The following is a 17,210-nucleotide window of genomic DNA, read 5'->3' on the forward strand; positions in this document are numbered from 1 at the left end:
AATGCCAAAAAGTTTATCAGCTATATCAGTGATACTCAGACTCAGTGGTTCAGGGAGCCCCAATTAGCGAGCAACATTACCCAAAAGAGCTACAGTAGTGTGAATTCATGGTTTCATTTACTGTAGTATTATTCATAGTTAACAGAGGAAATATTTAGTTTTATAATGAATAATATATATGTATATCTATATATATATATAATGCTCAGAGCAATATAAGTTAATAACTTTATTTAATTGGTAATAACATAGTAAAAGCATCCTGCTTGGTTACTAACTTAGATTGGTTAATAATTAAACTACACGATGTTTTAATATTATGTGCTGAAAAGAGCTGCAGGAGACACATTAAGAGCCACTTGTGGCTCAGGTGGCCTCCAGTCTGAGTATCACTGAGCTAGAGCCCTGGGTCCAGTTGAGTCATACTCAGTTGTTGGGCATAGGGGTGGGAGCAAAGTTGTCTGTCCAGTGTCTGTTTCCTTATATGTGTGTCATTAGCAGTTCAGTTGAGACCAAAAGTGATGCAAGTCAGAGACAATTGCTTCTGTTCTTTGGACACAGTGAGATGGCTCTTAGCAGTGTTAGTCTCGGAATATTAGAGAGACAAGGTGCATGAAAAAATGGGAAGGTGATAGAACTCTAAAAGGAAAAGGGGCTTCACCAGGGGTATAATCTGTATAAAGCAGCTCAGTGTGCTGGACTTTTTATTTTTTTATTTATTTGAAAATGCATTATTAATCCCATCGCTGATGCCTAATGTATACAATATGTCAACCAAAACATATCTTCTGGCTATCTCATGTGCACAGGCCTCAGCAGAATAAAAGCTAATTAATAACCCCCCAAGAGGAAGTATGTTATATATACATACTCATGGATTTTAGGGCTAGAAGGGCACTTATAATCAACTGTCTGTACCTTATTCATAAACCACAAAACTTCTCCCAGTAATTACTGCATTGAGCCTAATAACTTGTGGTTAACAGACATCCAGTAATGGAGAATCATAGCAGATCCTTGGGTAAGGTGCTCCAATAGTTAATTACTCTGACTGTTAAATTGTGCCTGATTTCCAGTTTGACTTTTGTCTAACTTCCAGCCATCAGATCTGGCTATGCCTCTGTCTGCTAGAATGGAAGAGTGTGTAGGTATTATAGATTGGTCTATGCATTTTTCTGTGAGACCTATAAATAATATGCCTATATATCTGAAAAAATATTATCTGTCGTTTTGAACAGTTGTTTAGCACAGAAGAGAAGAGAACTTCAATATGTACAAGGTCACAATACATGGAATTCCAGGCCCTGAACCCTTTACTGTTTTTACTATAAGTGAAGGGACTACAGCAGCACAGCTTCTTCATCAAGTAAGTATGTCCACTTGCCCTATATAGAAGGTCACAAGAATCCATAGTAATCAGCTATGTGCTGGGTAATATCTGACCTTCCTACTTTTATTTGGAATCATTACATTTAATAAAATGGATGCATTAACAAATATATTTTTTACCACTTTAAAGGGTAAGAGATTATTTTGTAAATCTTTTTGCTAAGGAATTAATTGAACAGCTAAGATATTAGTGAAGTTTTCCAAATCTTGATCTTTAGGTAATTATTTTTAATATATGAAATGCAATTCAGTAACCAAAATATATATAAAATTTAGTTTTCTTTTTGCAGTCCTGCAGTTTGAATTAATCAATATGACAGAAAATAATTAGCTAAAATTACAGGAGTCTACATTTTATTACAAGAAGGAGCTGTATATGGTTAATTATTTAATGATAAATCAAAGTCCACGTGATATAACGTTCTCATAACAAATCATTACTTCAGGATTTTATCATGTCCTACGTTTCTTTTTGATTTTGTGTATATTCAATGTCACAGCTCCTCTAGTGGTTTTAACGACCATTGCGAAGTTCATTATAAGAATTCCTCATTGCCATACTACCTTGGGCTGTGAGTTAAACAAAGGGAGAGCTGGACTTGGTCAGTACTTAGAAGGAAAACAGGGTTCTTTGGTGACTGGTGATTCTGTAGTTGGTGCTCTTCTTGAATCAGTGCTGAACCAAACCTGCAGCCTGGTGTAGGGGGTAGTTTGCTGTTGGAGATGCTTTCTTTCAGAAGAAACGCAACGCTGAGGTCAGGATCACCTGTAGTTATTAAATAACATGATGCTTTACCTACTATTAGAGGTGTTCCTGCTAGTTTACTGTTTGGTACCTACTTAAATTTATAGTTTAATTTGGCTTTATAGAAGACATATATGTAATTTGGGGTCTTTGAAAATTAATATTTTATTAATAAAAACATTTAAAATAACCAGAATTTTAGGAGTTTAATATAAGCTTTTTCAAATCACCTTGACCTGATCTTAGCATACAGTTTGTGAACTATTTAAAAGACCAATGCCCTTGTTACTCTGGGTTGTTGTTGCACAAAGTTGCCTAAAGCTGGTCACTGTAGCGGAATCTTATTTCACAATATGAAAATGAAGCCCACATCAAGGGTGATGAAATTCCAGTGTTAGGACATGGCAGAATGACTCAAATCCCAATCTAAGGGAAGAAAGTGCAGTGTCCTGAAACTGCCACAATACCTGTGCAATTATGTACCAACTGAATGCTGTCATCAACGTAAGACCAATTTTTCTGCAACTCTCTGATGATAATTAGGAATCAGCTAAAATGAGGAATAATACGAAGCTTTGTGCAAAATTCAGACTGAGCCATGGTCATGGTTTAAAAAGTTTTGGTTACACGTAACACTTTTCCACCATACTTCCAGGATCCAGCTAGGAGCAGAAAGGCCAAATACCACAAGACAGGTGGTTCTTGAGGTATTTCTGATCTAGCCAGAAACAATTTAATGAGAATGTCCAATCTACCCTTCACATCCCTTCCTCACAGCATTTCCTGTCAGGGGGTACTGTAGGCTAACAACTGTGATTGGGCCAGTTTGAGATAATACTGTATACTGTGGATCACTTCTGAGCAACAGCTGAACATGAAGTTAAAGCTGGATAATGACCAAAGTTTTCTCTGGTGCTGAAGATCTGTTTGGACACCGTATTACCTATCACTATTTTTAATGTCTGTGCAAACAAAGATGGGAGAGCTTTTGAACAGTGGGTTAGACTGGTTGCCCTTGCATGTACACTTTTCTGTTTAATTCTTTGAATATTCCAGAAATACAGAGTAAATGTTAAAGGGTTTAGTTCATGAGTAGAAAAACCTAAAACTGATTAACTCAACAGAGGTTGCATCCGAAGAAAGCTTATGCTGAAATAAATTTGTTAATCTCTAAGGTGCCACAAGTACTCCCATTCTTCTTTCAACAGGGGTTGTTATTTCAGCAGTGGGAAAATACTGTACTGGGTTTATGAATAAATTGATCAGCCAAACTGGACAGACATAAATTCAAATAGTATTGCCTTGTCTGGAATTGTTGAACTGTTTGGGCAATCTAAAGAGAACAGTATATTAGTTAGGAGTAGCAGATCAGAAATACTTGTCTACATCACCAGAATGAAATAATTGATCATAGCTTTTTGTAAACACATTCATTCATAGCTACTAAACACACACCGTTTCTGTCTAGCATTCTAATAGTTGTTTATGTGTTGTGGTTCTGTCTCAGATTTTGGCTACCACAAAAAGCACTGAATCACATGCTCCAGATTATTTTCTGATGGAGGAAAAATGTTTTATATCTAAAGAAAAGACTGAGTGCAGGAAACCACCATTCCAGAGGGTGATTGGCCCTGAGGAAGGGCTAGTACAGCTTTTGAATAGCTGGTTCCCAGAAGAAGGATATGTTGGAAGGATTATCTTTAAAACCCAAGAGGAAGTAAGTCTGTTCTAGAAAAACTGTCATTTACATACATAGCTAAAAATAATGACCACAAGAGGGACAATAAGAGCATCACATTTGGTTTGCTAACTGGAAATTAATCTTATTGACACACAGAGGACCGCTGAGCATTGTCAAGTTTTATGCACCTATCATTTAGAATACCTGTGCAAAGACAGACACACTTTTACACAGCCCTGTTGATCTCTGAAATGCATCATGGTTGTTGTTTAGTATTTGTATAAATCAGAATCAGGCCATTATTGTACTGGGCACTGTACAAAAAAATACAGTCCCTGCTCCCAAGGAGTTTAGATTTTTAATAGTGATTAGATATGAAAGGATGTCAAATATAAGAAACGAAAGGAGTAAGATAGATGAGGGTCATAGCTGTTGGAACTAGATTGTAATTATTAGCAAGAGTATACTATGGAGACAGCAAGGCTTTTTCTTATTTAATTACCTTTAGATAAAGAACCTCAGCAACTGAGAGGATAGGGAAGGTGTTGTCAGTAACAAAATGGGGGAAGAGGCAGGGTTCTAGAAGGAAGAGAAGTCAGTTTTAGCTGCTGTCAGTCAGGACATCCATGAGATGTCCTCAAATACAGGGATTCGGGTGCAGGGAGAAGAGTCAGAAGTAGAAAGGCACCTAATTAAATGACCTGGTTTTCAGGAGTGCTGAGACCTGAAACTCTGTTCAGCACTAAGTGGCAGTTATTTAGTTTGAGTGAGAGTATGTTGTGTACATATCCATTTGTATATTTAGATAAACATATATACACAAAATTTATGAGAGTTTATTTAACTCTTGGGATGTTTGAGAATGAAAAGTTCTGACAGTGCAAATTTTATTTGATAAATTTGCAGAGAAATATTTTTTTATCCTTTTACTATTTCTACAGTTCTTCTGTTGCAGCTTGTTTTCATAAAATCTTTAGTGCAGGTCTTTTTTCCTAGCCTCCAATCCAGTCTTATTTTGGTACATTTACTTCATCCTCCACAAAGCAAAAGGTTATCAGATGTGCATTTGTTTGGGGAAACAAGTGTATGCTTATTCAGTAGAAAGTATTATTTTGAGTTTTGTGGGAGGAGCTAGGTACACTGAATTAATACATGAACCCTTCACTTTGGAAAACATAGGTCAAAATCCATCTAACTGAAAACTAGTGTGAAGGTTTAGTTTTAGTCTTCGTGGGACACTAGTCACCACCAAACACCTTTACAATTTGGCACAAATCCAGAGGTGGCAGTCTGTTCTAGACAGTGGAAGTACATTAACATTCCCATTAGGTGACATAAGACCCTTTTAAAAATCCAACCTTTAGGTCACTTTTCTCAACTAAATACATTTTTTGCTTTCTCTTTACATTTTTTTACAGAATTTGAATGGGAGAAACATTTTTCAAGAAGAGAAAGAAGATGCAAACATCAGTTCTGAAGACGATAGTTTCTTTGTTCAAGTGCATGATGTTTCCCCAGAGCAGCCTCGCACTGTCATCAAAGCTCCCCGCTTTAGCACAGCACAGGATGTCATACAACAGGTAGAAAGCCTTTCTTTCAGTTTTTTCCTGTTTCCACTCAGTAAGTTCCCTATTCATTTGCTAGAGATGGGTTCATACAAGAAATGTTAACTGAGTTTTTTGTTCTCAGTTAATGGAACAAATCCTGAGCAAAAAAGCTCTTCGCTTCTGCCAATTTGGACTAAGCATCTACTCAGAAAACACAGTGGGGTATTATGTCTTTAACTTGCCTTTTTTTTTTTTTTAAACAGACTCTTTGCAAAGCCAAGTATTCCTACAGCATTCTGAGTAATCCCAACCCAAATGACTATGTCCTCTTGGAGGAGGTGACAAAAGAGCTAGCGAACAAAAAGTCAACATCTAAGCCATCACAGAGAATTCTCTCTGATCAAGAGTGTGTGTTTCAGGCTCAGAGCAAGTGGAAGGGAGCAGGGAAGTTTATCCTTAAACTTAAAGAACAAGTTCACGTAAGTGATTGAAAATCCTTTTGTTGTTTTTAAAAATGGGGTTTGATCAAATATTTGGAATTGCAAATTAAAACATATTCCTTGACAAGAACATACATAAGACTGGCCATACTGGGTCAGACCAAAGGTCCATCTAGCCCAGTATTCTGTCTTCTGACAGTGGCCAGTGCCAGGTGCGCCCGAGGGAATGAACAAAACAGGTAATCAAGTGATCTGTCGCTCATTCCCAGCTTCTGGCAAACAGAGGCTAGGGACTCCATCCCTGCCCATCCTGGCTAATAGCCATTGATGGACCTATCCTTCATGAACTTATCTAGTTCTTTTTTGAACCCTGTTATAGTCTTGGCCTTCACAACATCCTCTGGCAAGGAGTTCCACAGGTTGACTGTGTGTTGTGTTAAAAAATACTTCCTTTTGTTTGTTTTAACCTGCTGCCTATTAATTTCATTTGGTGGCCTCTAGATCTTCTGTTATGAAGAGTAAATAACACTTCCTCATTTACTTTCTCCACACGAGTCATGATTTTATAGACATCAATCATACCCCTCCTTAGTCATCTCTTTTCCAAAATGAAAAGTCCAGGTCTTATTATGTCCCCACATACGGCAGCTGTTCCATACCCCTAATCATTTTATTGCCCTTTTCTGAACCTTTTCCAAGTCCAATATCTCTTTTTGATATGGGGTGACTACATCTGCACACCATATTCAAGATGTGGGCGTACTATGGATTTATACAGAGGCAATATGATATCTTGTCTTATCAATCCCTTTCTTAATGATTCCCCACATTCTGTTCGCTTGACTGCCGCTGCACATTGAGTGGATTTTTACAGAGAACTGTCCACAATGACTCCAAGCTCTTTCTTGAGTGGTAACAGCTAATTTAGACCCCATCATTTTATATATATACTTGAGATTGATTATGTTTTCCAATGTGCATTTCTTTGCATTTATCAACCTTGAATTTAATCTGCCAGTTGTTGCCAAGTCACCCAGTTTTGTGAGATCTTTTTGTAGCTCTTTGCAGTCTGCCTGGGACTTTAGTTTTGTATCATCTGCAAATTTTACCCCCTTTTCCAGAATATTTATAAATATGTTGAATAGGACTGGTCCCAGTACAGACCCCTGGGGGGCACAACTGTTTATCTCTCTCCATTCTGAAAACTGACCATTTATTCCTATCCTTTGTTTCCTATCTTTTAATCAGGTACCAATCCATGAGAGCACCTTCCCTCTTATCCCATGACTGCTTATTTTGCTTAAGAACCTTTGGTGAGAGACCTTGTCAAAGGCTTTCTGAAAATCTAAATACACTATATTCATTGGATCCCTTGTTCACATGCTTGTTGACCCCCTCAAAGAATTCTAGTAGATTGGTGAGGCATGGTTTCCCTTTACAAAAATCATGTTGACTATTCCCCCAACAAATTATGTTCATCTATGTGTCTGACAGTTTTGTTCTTTACTATAGTTTCAATCAGTTTGCCTGGTACTGGTCAGGCTTACCGTCCTGTAATTGCTGGGTCACCTCTGGAGCTCCTTTTAAAAATTGGCATCACATTGGCTATCTTCCAGTCATTTGGTACAGAAGCTGATTTAAACAATAGGTTACAGATGACAGTTAGGAGTCCTGCAATTTCACATTTGAATTGGTTCAGAATGCCATCTGGTCCCAGTGACTTATTACTATTTAGTTTATCAATTTGTTCCAAAACCTTCTCTAATGACACCTCAATGTGGGACAATTCATCAGATTTGTCACCTAAAAAGAATGGCTCAGGTCTGGGAATCTCCCTCACATCCTCAAGACCAACACAAAGAATTCATTTCAATTGTCCGCAATGCCCTTATCCTCGATTGCTCTTTTAGCATCTAGATCATCCACTGGCCCCAGTGGTTGTTTAGCAGGCTTCTGGCTTCTGATGCAATTAAAAAAAAAATTTGAGTCTTTAGCTAGCTGTTCTTCAAATTCTTTTTTGGCCTTCCTAATTATATTTTTACACTTCATTTGCAAGAGTTTATGCTTCTCCTTCTTTTCTTCATTGTAATTTATCTTCTACTTTTTAAAGGATGCCTTTTTGCCTCTCACTGCTTCTTTTACTTTGTTTTTTAACCATGGTGGCTCTATGTTTTTTAATTTGGGGTATACATTTAAATTGAGCCTCTATTATGGCATCTTTAACGTTTCCATGCAGCTTGTAAGGATTTAACTTTTGGTGCTGTATCTTTTAATTTAACTAACCTCCTTTTTGTGTAGTTCCCCTTTCTGAAATTAAATGCTACAGTGTTGGGCTCCTGTGGTGTTTTCCCCACCACAGGGATGTTAAATTTAATTATATTATGGTCACTATTATCAAGCGGTCCAGCTATATTCACCTCTTGGCCCTGACCCTGTGCTCCACTTAGGACTAAATCAAGAATAACACTCTGGCCCCCTGTCAGAGAGACATTTTTAATTTTAAAATGAAAGTGCTAAGTTGATTCCACTTCATTTTTGTACCAAATATGGTCAAGAAGGGAAAAAACCCACAGAATGCCAGATCTCTGACAATTCTCAACTAGAGACAAAGTGGGTGAGAATGGATGCACCGCAAGAGTCAGAGGAACTTTTTAGGCTGGATGTAGCATAAAGCTTTCTTGCAACACAACAGTAAATTCCTTCTGTGCCATGCTTTCATAGCCAAGTGGAACTACACTCTTTTGTGCATATACTACTGGTGAGCTAACCTCAGGTCTGATCCTGCTAAAGGCTCAGGGCTACAAAGGCTTAGGCTCAGCGATGAAGTGTCTTGTCTTTAGGTGCCCTGCTGTCCAGTGGAATCCTCAGCCCAGAGTTACGATGTCCTGACTCTCTATACAATGCACAGGGAGAGAGATATGCACCAAAAGGATGGAATTCACTAAGCCAGAAAACAGAGCAGGAAGCCGACAAACTAGCCAGTAGGAAATGACAGGAGGGACATGGCCTAATCCCTGCCCCTCAAAGGGACTTAGGTACCTAACTCTGGGCTGGAGGGAGCCCCAAATTCTCAATGCACAGGCCATGAACCTTGTCCTGGAGTGAAATACCTAAACCAGGTCAACCCTTTCTCTCACAAGTTGGAGACCATAGCCCACAGCCCAGCAGTTAGAGCCAGTTCAAATCCCCCCTCTGCCTGTGAACCCAGGTTTGCCCCTCTGAGGTGAGTGCCCCAACTACTGAGCTGTAGGGTATTTTGGATGAGAGTTTAAGCTGTTCCACTTTGCTCCAATGAATATTTTATATATGGACTGGAACCTGGGTCTCCTAGGAGACAGCCCAAATCACTGGGCTAGTGAGTCAAATTTCACACACTCAGGCCCAATTAATATTTTATACAAAGTGGAACAGTTTCGTCAAGAGATCAACCCCAGAATACCCTAGGGGTTAGGGCACTCATCTTGGAGGTAGACCTTGGTTCAGCTGCCTATTCCACATCCTCGTGAGTGCTCTAACCACTGGACTATTGGCTACTAAGGGAAAAGGAAGTGCCCTGATTTGGTAGGCATGCTCTCTGGTGGCCTTCGAGCACACCTACTGTAATGGGTGAGATTGATTGAGGGAGAGGGATGCTTACCGTTAGAATCCTGCCAGGCTTTGGTGGCTATGCACATGTCCATGGATGAGGTGGCAGCTGAACTGGGGTTTTGAGGATCTAAATTGTTGAGATACCCCTGAGTGCTCCCACCATTCATGTCATTGTTTTATTGACCATGCTGGGAAGTGAAATACACAAAACTTACAGGAGTTGAGTTGACACAAGGTCAGTCACTAAAAGACAGCAGCAGAGAGCAAAATGCTATTTTCCCACTAATTTATTTCTAATGGACACCTGTTGTGGATTCCAGGTGCAATCCACACCAGTGAGGGTTGCCACTATTTGTCCTGCAACTCTGGGTGCCTTACAATACTTTGCTGCTGTAGCTCCCAGCTTGGGACACCAGCCTACAAGCATGCAGGTCACAGCCTGAAGTCTGTGTGTGCTAGACAGCCCTGGTACAGCAGCTCTGATCCCACGAGTCTGTCTACAGCCCCATGCAGGTTTCCACCTGCCTCCGTTACAACTGGCAAGGTGACCCCTGAATTTCTCCAAAACCATGTGCTCTGCAATGTCCAATCCATTCCTGGACTGTTCAGAGAAGTAATATGGTTCCTTTGTTCAAGACACACAAGCATACCAGATTATTAGCTTGCGTAAATACACCTCTCTTAACACCGCACTCAGTTGGTTTACAGTAAAAAATAAAACAGCCTCTGTTCTGTTAATAAATTTAAGTGATGTCAAGTAAAAGGAATAAAGTTAGAGTTGCAAGCAAATAAAAGTGAAAACACCCATCTAAAACTTAATCTAGCAAGGTACAGGCTTTGTTCAAGCTGGTTCCTCTTACCAATCTTCTTTCTTCTCAGCTATGGCTGACTTTTCCTCAGTCGGGACCCTCTAGAAAAGCACAAGGGGCTGGCTTTCCTTATCTTCCTGGATGGAAAGATCTTTGCCTAAGCAGGTTTCTTACCTATATTCAGTTTCCAGAGATTTCAACCAGTTTGGCTGAAAAACCCATCTTTCTCAGCTTACTAGAGCTCTGTTCCCTTGTGTCTGTCTAGTCGAGGATGCCAAAAATGGCTTCTTTCTTTGCTTATATATTCCAAAGCTCGGTAACTTAGTTTCAAGAGGCAGGATGACCTCTTGCTAGTCTTCCCTTCTCATGAACTTCCCATCCTGCTGCATGTAAATGAACCTTCCATTCTTTTGATTCCACATAGAAGACAGGTAAGTAACTGCCTTTTCTCCTGTCTGGGAGGGAATCTGTTTCTCCCCGTTTGGCCACAGACTTTAAAATGTAATAATAGTATGTAAGTATCTGTATTTCCTCAGATAGTGTTAATACATACATTTCACAATAATATTATTGTGTCACATTAGTTTTCTGCACACTGTATACAATATTAACTGTATTCTAAAAATCAATTGATTCATGTGCTTATCACTTGAGGTTCAATCCCTGCCCTTCCTCCTCCTCCCCCCCACCTTTATAGACCAGTAAACCATTGCAATGTATTCTTCTGAAGGTTACCCCGCAAAGTAGTTTATTCTAGCTGTAAGGAAGGCAACATGAAGTCTGATGGTGCAGGACACTACATTCTGTTTCTCCCCTCATTTGTTAGCTTAATAGCTTTGTTTACCTAATATGTAAAAATGGACCTTCATTGTCTTCATCTGAAGATTGGGCTGGACAGAGAATCAAACACACCGAAGGCAGAGCTATTTAACCAACTCCGCCCAACATGCTGGGTTTAAGCACACTTTAGTCATAATTCAAATACAAATACATTCATAACTCTTAATACCCACCATGTACATACATCACAAGAATATTAATGATGAGTTACTAGTTTTCAAATGATACCTCAAAGGCATATTTTGTGCAACCGTTATTACAGTAGTGCATAGGCTGTGAATACGGAGGTGCTTAGTATCTCAACACCTGCCCCTGTAAAACCTAACCTTTCATTTTTGGTTTTTTAACTGAAAAATTCTCAGGTTTTACAAAAGCTGTTAAGCAATTTTCACCCAAAGTTTGGACTGTTCAGGTACATGAAAATACTGATTTTCTGAAGAAAATCCACTACATTACATCAGGTAAATGTGTTTGTTAATAATAAATTAGTCTAAGTAACGCAACATAGTGGAAGTTACACACACATGAGCACACATGTACATTGGTGCTCAGCTCCTAAAACTGGAACTCTGCAGGCCTTGACCCAGAGGAGAATGGTGGCTTGGTAACCCAGGTTAGTGCTGACCACTCCTCTAGAGAGTTGATTTCTCTCCTTCCAGAGTGGGAAGCTGAGTCAGAAGTAATCTGACTTCTTTCTGCACTGCCTTTTTCCCTCCTGTCCTGTCCCCCTGTATTACCCAGAGAACTTTGAAGTTAATTTTTACATTTTTGTAATAAAGACTCAGAAAATTTTAAACAAAATTAAAACCAAAAATAAAGCATCTTGTTAAAGCTCATCAGTTACATTAAGAAAAACCTTTCAGCCAGCAGCCTTGGCCCTACTTCACACCATACAGCTCCTGCTACAATATCTAGAAATCTTAATCTGTCTTAGCTCTCCGATTCCAATTCCTGTAACTCTGCATCCCCATTTCCCTGCTGTATTACCGTGGGCTAAGTACAATTTTGAATAATAGGTGTACAGAACCCTGTGAACTGCTGTCATTTTGTTGCCTTTATTCCCAGCCAGTGGAAAAGCAGCTTGCTGCTGTAGCTGGAGCTCTTGACACTTGTGAAGTAGCAGGGAGAAACTGCATATTAAATACAGAATTGAACCACTTAATACTTCTACCCCTTGGTGTTATTCTCCCCTGCCATAGCTATATGGTTCCTTTTCCCAAAAAGAGATGTTGCTTCTTTAGCATTGCATTTATAGGAAGTACATTGTGAATACAGTTTATCTACTTATCTATAATGTATCAGTCATGACTATCTAGGCAGCAGAGTTGCTAAGGCTTAAGGCCATGTTTAGCAGCATTCTCGTGCCGTAGTTTTAAAATAATTTTTGGTGGGAGACACTCAGGACACTGCTTTTGTGAACCTGACAGGGAAGATTTGAAAAATGCTATTTGCTCTCACATGAAATCCAAACCATATTTCAAACCTCAAAGTATCAGTGAGCTGACAATCTTGTAATTTAACTGTTTCTGATGGCTGTGGGGTTTTTTTTGGTTTTTTTTTACAGGCAGTACGAGATGATAAAAGAAAAGGCATTTCATTTGCTAGTGAACTTAAGAAATTAACTAAGTCAAGTAAACAGTATCGTGGTTTCACATCATCACCTTTGCAGAACTCACCAGACAATACCCAGACTAAAGATGAAAAATCTGCAGGCAGTCTGACATTTAGTGACAATATGGAATAACATCCATAAATGCCAGCAGTATGTTCTATGCAGGTATGACATGTGTGCTCCTTGTTTCTAAATCAGACATACTCTTTGTTGATTTTTCAAGGTACAATTTATAATTTTTTTTCAAAAGTGTGCTTGGTAAACCCTAGTGAAGTACAACAAGCAGCCAGAAGTTCATGAAAACTCTCTATGCTTTTAGGTTATAACTCTGTACTGGCACAAACCTATACACAGGCAGTCCTAAAGATAAATGCAAATCTAAATGCTGTGAAAATTGCTAGGAACATAGGAGTTTTACTTCGCCTACTGTGCCCGCATCGTCCTAGGGTCCATCACAGCAGGTAACCTGACAATGGCCAGTCCTTTTTAGAAAGACTCTAACTTGGCTTCAGCATACACTGTGACAGTGAGTTCCACAGGTAATGCAGTGTGCTAACTGGTATTTCCACACAGGCTCTTAATTAAGATATGCCGTCATTTTGTGTTATGGGACAGCTGAACTTTACTAAACATTAATTTATATGCATTTAATATTATTCAATTTAAAAAATATGATCTCTTACTCCTCTCTCCATACATAAACTGTTTTTAAATCTCTATATAGAAATACTTGTGGCAGAGCGTCTAAGAATTTTATTGTCCCTTTCTGAATCTTTTAAATTTCTTCTAGCTTGCTTGAGCTAAAGTGACAAACCCCAATGCGGAATTCAGGATGACAGTGTACCATCTATGTACATGACAGATGAGTTCCAGACACATTACTATTAGCACTGGGCTTACTCTAACTCCAAAAGATTTTTTCTGAGAGGTACCAGCTAGTTAAGATGGAAGAAAATCTTGCCCAAACTATCTTTAATAACCCCCTATCACATGAAGCAGTGATTCCTTTCCATTCATTGTCAATGATCAAGATACTATTTAAATCTACTGTGTCACTTCATCAGAATTCAAGTAATAAGGCTGCCAATAATACTTTGTTACAAAATTCCTTTAAAATTTACTTTATGGTATGCAGGCACCTGTTTATACTCTTGTATTTGAATTTAAATGCTATCGTTATCTCTTCCCTTTTCCAGGTGACTTTAAAGGCCCCAAAATGCCAAAGACAAAAAGCCACTCTGAGGCTGACAAAACCAGAGTGAGATAGAGGAAATCCGACAATCTTTCTCCACCCAGCCTTGCATTTACTTGATAACTGGAACCAACATCACAGATTCCCTTCTGCATTCTCCATGAAGGAAACTGTGGAGGCCTAAACTATTCAGCACTAGCTTGGCCTATTCCAGACTGTGCTTCTTGGTGACAGATACAGATTTAGTAATGCTGAGTGGGATGTTACAGTTTCTAATGTTTGGAAAGATGCTTGCCAGCATTTGAAAGAGCGATTCCTTTCTTCCCAAATATCTTCACATCTGCAAAGGAAGATTTAAGCAGATTTCTTAAATTGTACTTTGTAAACAGAAACATCTTTTTTAATAAACAAAAGATATAACTAATTGCTTTAAGGGAAGAGAATTAGAACTAGACTGTTCTGTGTTTTATATGAAAATAATGCGCCTTTAATGGTTCCTGTTCAACACTATTAGGTGATTGTAAAAAGATTTACATAGACTGTAAATTTCTTGGCATCACAGATTTAATTTTGGTGATATACTCAAAACGCTTACCATAGTTATTTATGGTTTATCTACGTTCACAAAATAATCATGCACAAACAGCTAACTAAACCTAATTGATAAGAGATATTTTGACAAGGAACAACATTTTCTTCATTCAAATTCTAGTTTTCCAGGCTTGTGTTTTAAGTAAGAATAATTATTTATTTTCATGTTCCAAGGTATGTGTAATATATTTATCATACTGTACCTATTTTAAAAACTGTAGCTTTATCTTTTTTGGTTTAGGGAGAAAATAGTAATTATTTTCTGTTGAAAAGAAACATTCAGAAAATAACTGTTGGAAGCATGCAATTGCTTAACATTTCAATTGTGAAATCATAGTAAAATAATCTCAACATTAGTGTGTGTTAGAGAATGGAAAATATTATAGGCATCTAAATATTTTTTATAAATGAGAAAATAACTTCTGCTTATATCCAGAGTGTGTAAAGAACCCAGGCTACTCCATTTGTTTTCCAATATAAACCGTGACATGTTTATGTAGAAGCACTGCTGTAAAGTTTTGTATATGTCTGAAATCATGATTTTTTAAAGAAGTTAGTTATAGCTGTATCATTTTCTTCAGTGTTAGTAAAAAGCAGTTCATACTGACTTATACAAAGTAAGCGCACAAATGAAACTGCCATCCTTCTGATGTCCATACACAAGAACTTTGTCTAGTAACTAAACTGTTCAGCACAAGCTTTGGCTACAGTTCAGACCATATGACTGACGCAGGGATTGCTGTAGATGAATAAATCAAGAAATGGCAAATCAGTTAACTAAGTTGATAGGTCAGAAAGAGAAGCAAGGCTCCATTAAAAGTTCAATGAAATGTAGGGAGATGATTCAAGCAGTCTGATTTGCTAATATAAAGGGTATTAATTCTCTGTGCTGGAGGGTCTACATCCCTGGTATGGTCTCTAGCACAAAAAGCTGCTGTTTCTAAAGAGAATACAGAAAGAAGTTAGAAAGCAACTATCACCTTGCAGGAAGTGTCCTCTTCAGGCTGATTCCAACATTAAAAAAACAAACAAACTACACATTCAAAACTCCCTTACTGAGGCATACCCAGCAGTCATTCACTGAACCCACATACTTATTTTGAAATTCATCTGTCTTTATCGCATTTTAAAAATAGTAACCATACCAGCTATCTATTCTGAAGTCTGAGAAATTAGCAATATTTTCAAGCAGTGCTGTGTCACTGGTCTAAACGTGGTTTTTAGAGTTACACTGGAGAAGATTACACAGATATTTTGAAAAGTGAGTAGGCATGTAGCAGGCCCCTTTACAGGGCTGACTTTACAGGCCCCTAAGCTGCTTAGGCTCTTATGAAAATCCTACTAGTCACCTATCTGCATCTTTTTTGAAAATGGGCCTTAAGTCTCTCAATTACTTCAGATTTCAGGACTGTTTATGGTGAACAAAAATAGCTGCTCGAAAGTCCCTATGCTGTCCTTCGATCCTTAGTCCGTCCATGTCTAATTCTAAAGTAACCAGTCCCACTGTGAGAGAGACAGGAAATTCAGTCTCCATGGCACATAATGAAGAAGTGAAATTACATGGTGTTTTATTACCCCTTCAAGCAATAGTTGCATTGATAGTGTATAACTACTGTATGTATATCTTTCATATGTCCTTTGGCTAGAGCTTAGATGAAGGTCTGATCCCTTTTTTTAAAATGTTTTAGTGTGTGTGTATATATATATATCTCCCCTGCATTAGTTGTTAAATCCAGTTAGATGCATGAAAATATTTTTTTTAATAAAAAATTTACCCTTCATTTGATAAATGGATTCTCCACCTATTTCCATTAGCACTGAAAGGAAGATGGTTGGTTCCTGCCAAATTTGGGCACCAGTATCAGCACAGGTGTGGGAAAGCTTTTGTAAATCTACTACAGATCCAGCAGCAGGAGAACTCTTGTATAGGAATACCACAAACATTGTAATTTCTCATTGCTACTAGACTTTAAAGAAAATTTAGATAAGGGCATCCTCGATTATAACATGTAAAGCAGGTAAAATCTGGCAGCCATTTAAAAAGCAACAGATTTATGCTATTTGTGACTAACATACATTCACTGTGTAACTGCAGGATGTAGTTTATCCATAAGGACATTTTCTTTTTATTTTAGCCTTGCCCAATTGTCATGAATACTTAACCAGCCACAGGACAATACCTACTTAAAAGCATAATGGTAATGAGAAAACCTAGCATTGTGCATGTTCAGTTTAAAAAAAAATAAACTCATTTTACAGAGGTATGCATGCTAGAATTTTCCAAAACTGATTATATTGCATTAGGGTGTTTTTTTCATTAATGTACATCAATTTACTTAAATTTTAAAAAATAGGGAAGATTAATCAACACCACATTATGTTCTGCATTAGTTAATTGCATTCATGTTGTTTTGGTCACAAACAAAAGTAGAGGAAGCACATAAGCTCTCCATTTTTATAAGCCTACAAATCCCCCAAAATGAAATTATACAGAGCTATTACTCTTGTGTTAAACTGCTTTAACTTATTTAAAACACCATAAACAGATTTAACATCAAGCTGTTTGGTTAACAGGAAAATCTGTCCTGTTTACCCATAGGTTTCCTTTCTTCAAGAAAACAAGTCCACAGATATATATTAATGGGTTTGATGGATGGACAGTTGTGGTTCTGCCTCCTTGGCAGTCCATGCTGACTGCCATCATATGGATCTGTGGACCTGGATTTGATAAGGTAACATTTTTATTACAAACTATTCATAGGAAATAATTTATCAC

At 38.0% G+C, this 17,210-nt stretch overlaps 1 protein-coding gene across 1 annotated transcript in view; it reads left to right on the forward strand.

Moving 5' to 3' along the window:
• PLCE1 (phospholipase C epsilon 1) overlaps positions 1-13,601 on the forward strand; it is a 340,613-nt gene extending 327,012 nt beyond the window's left edge. Inside the window, 6 exon segments of the mRNA XM_030568608.1 lie at positions 1,239-1,260; positions 1,263-1,366; positions 3,642-3,851; positions 5,234-5,395; positions 5,626-5,841; positions 12,604-13,601. Coding sequence (XP_030424468.1) covers positions 1,239-1,260; positions 1,263-1,366; positions 3,642-3,851; positions 5,234-5,395; positions 5,626-5,841; positions 12,604-12,783 — 894 coding nt within the window. The 3' untranslated portion in view covers positions 12,784-13,601.
• The last annotated feature ends 3,609 nt before the right edge of the window (positions 13,602-17,210 follow it).

Source organism: Gopherus evgoodei, chromosome 7 (assembly GCF_007399415.2).
Source record: "Gopherus evgoodei ecotype Sinaloan lineage chromosome 7, rGopEvg1_v1.p, whole genome shotgun sequence".
In the NCBI taxonomy this organism is placed as follows: Eukaryota; Metazoa; Chordata; order Testudines; family Testudinidae; genus Gopherus; species Gopherus evgoodei.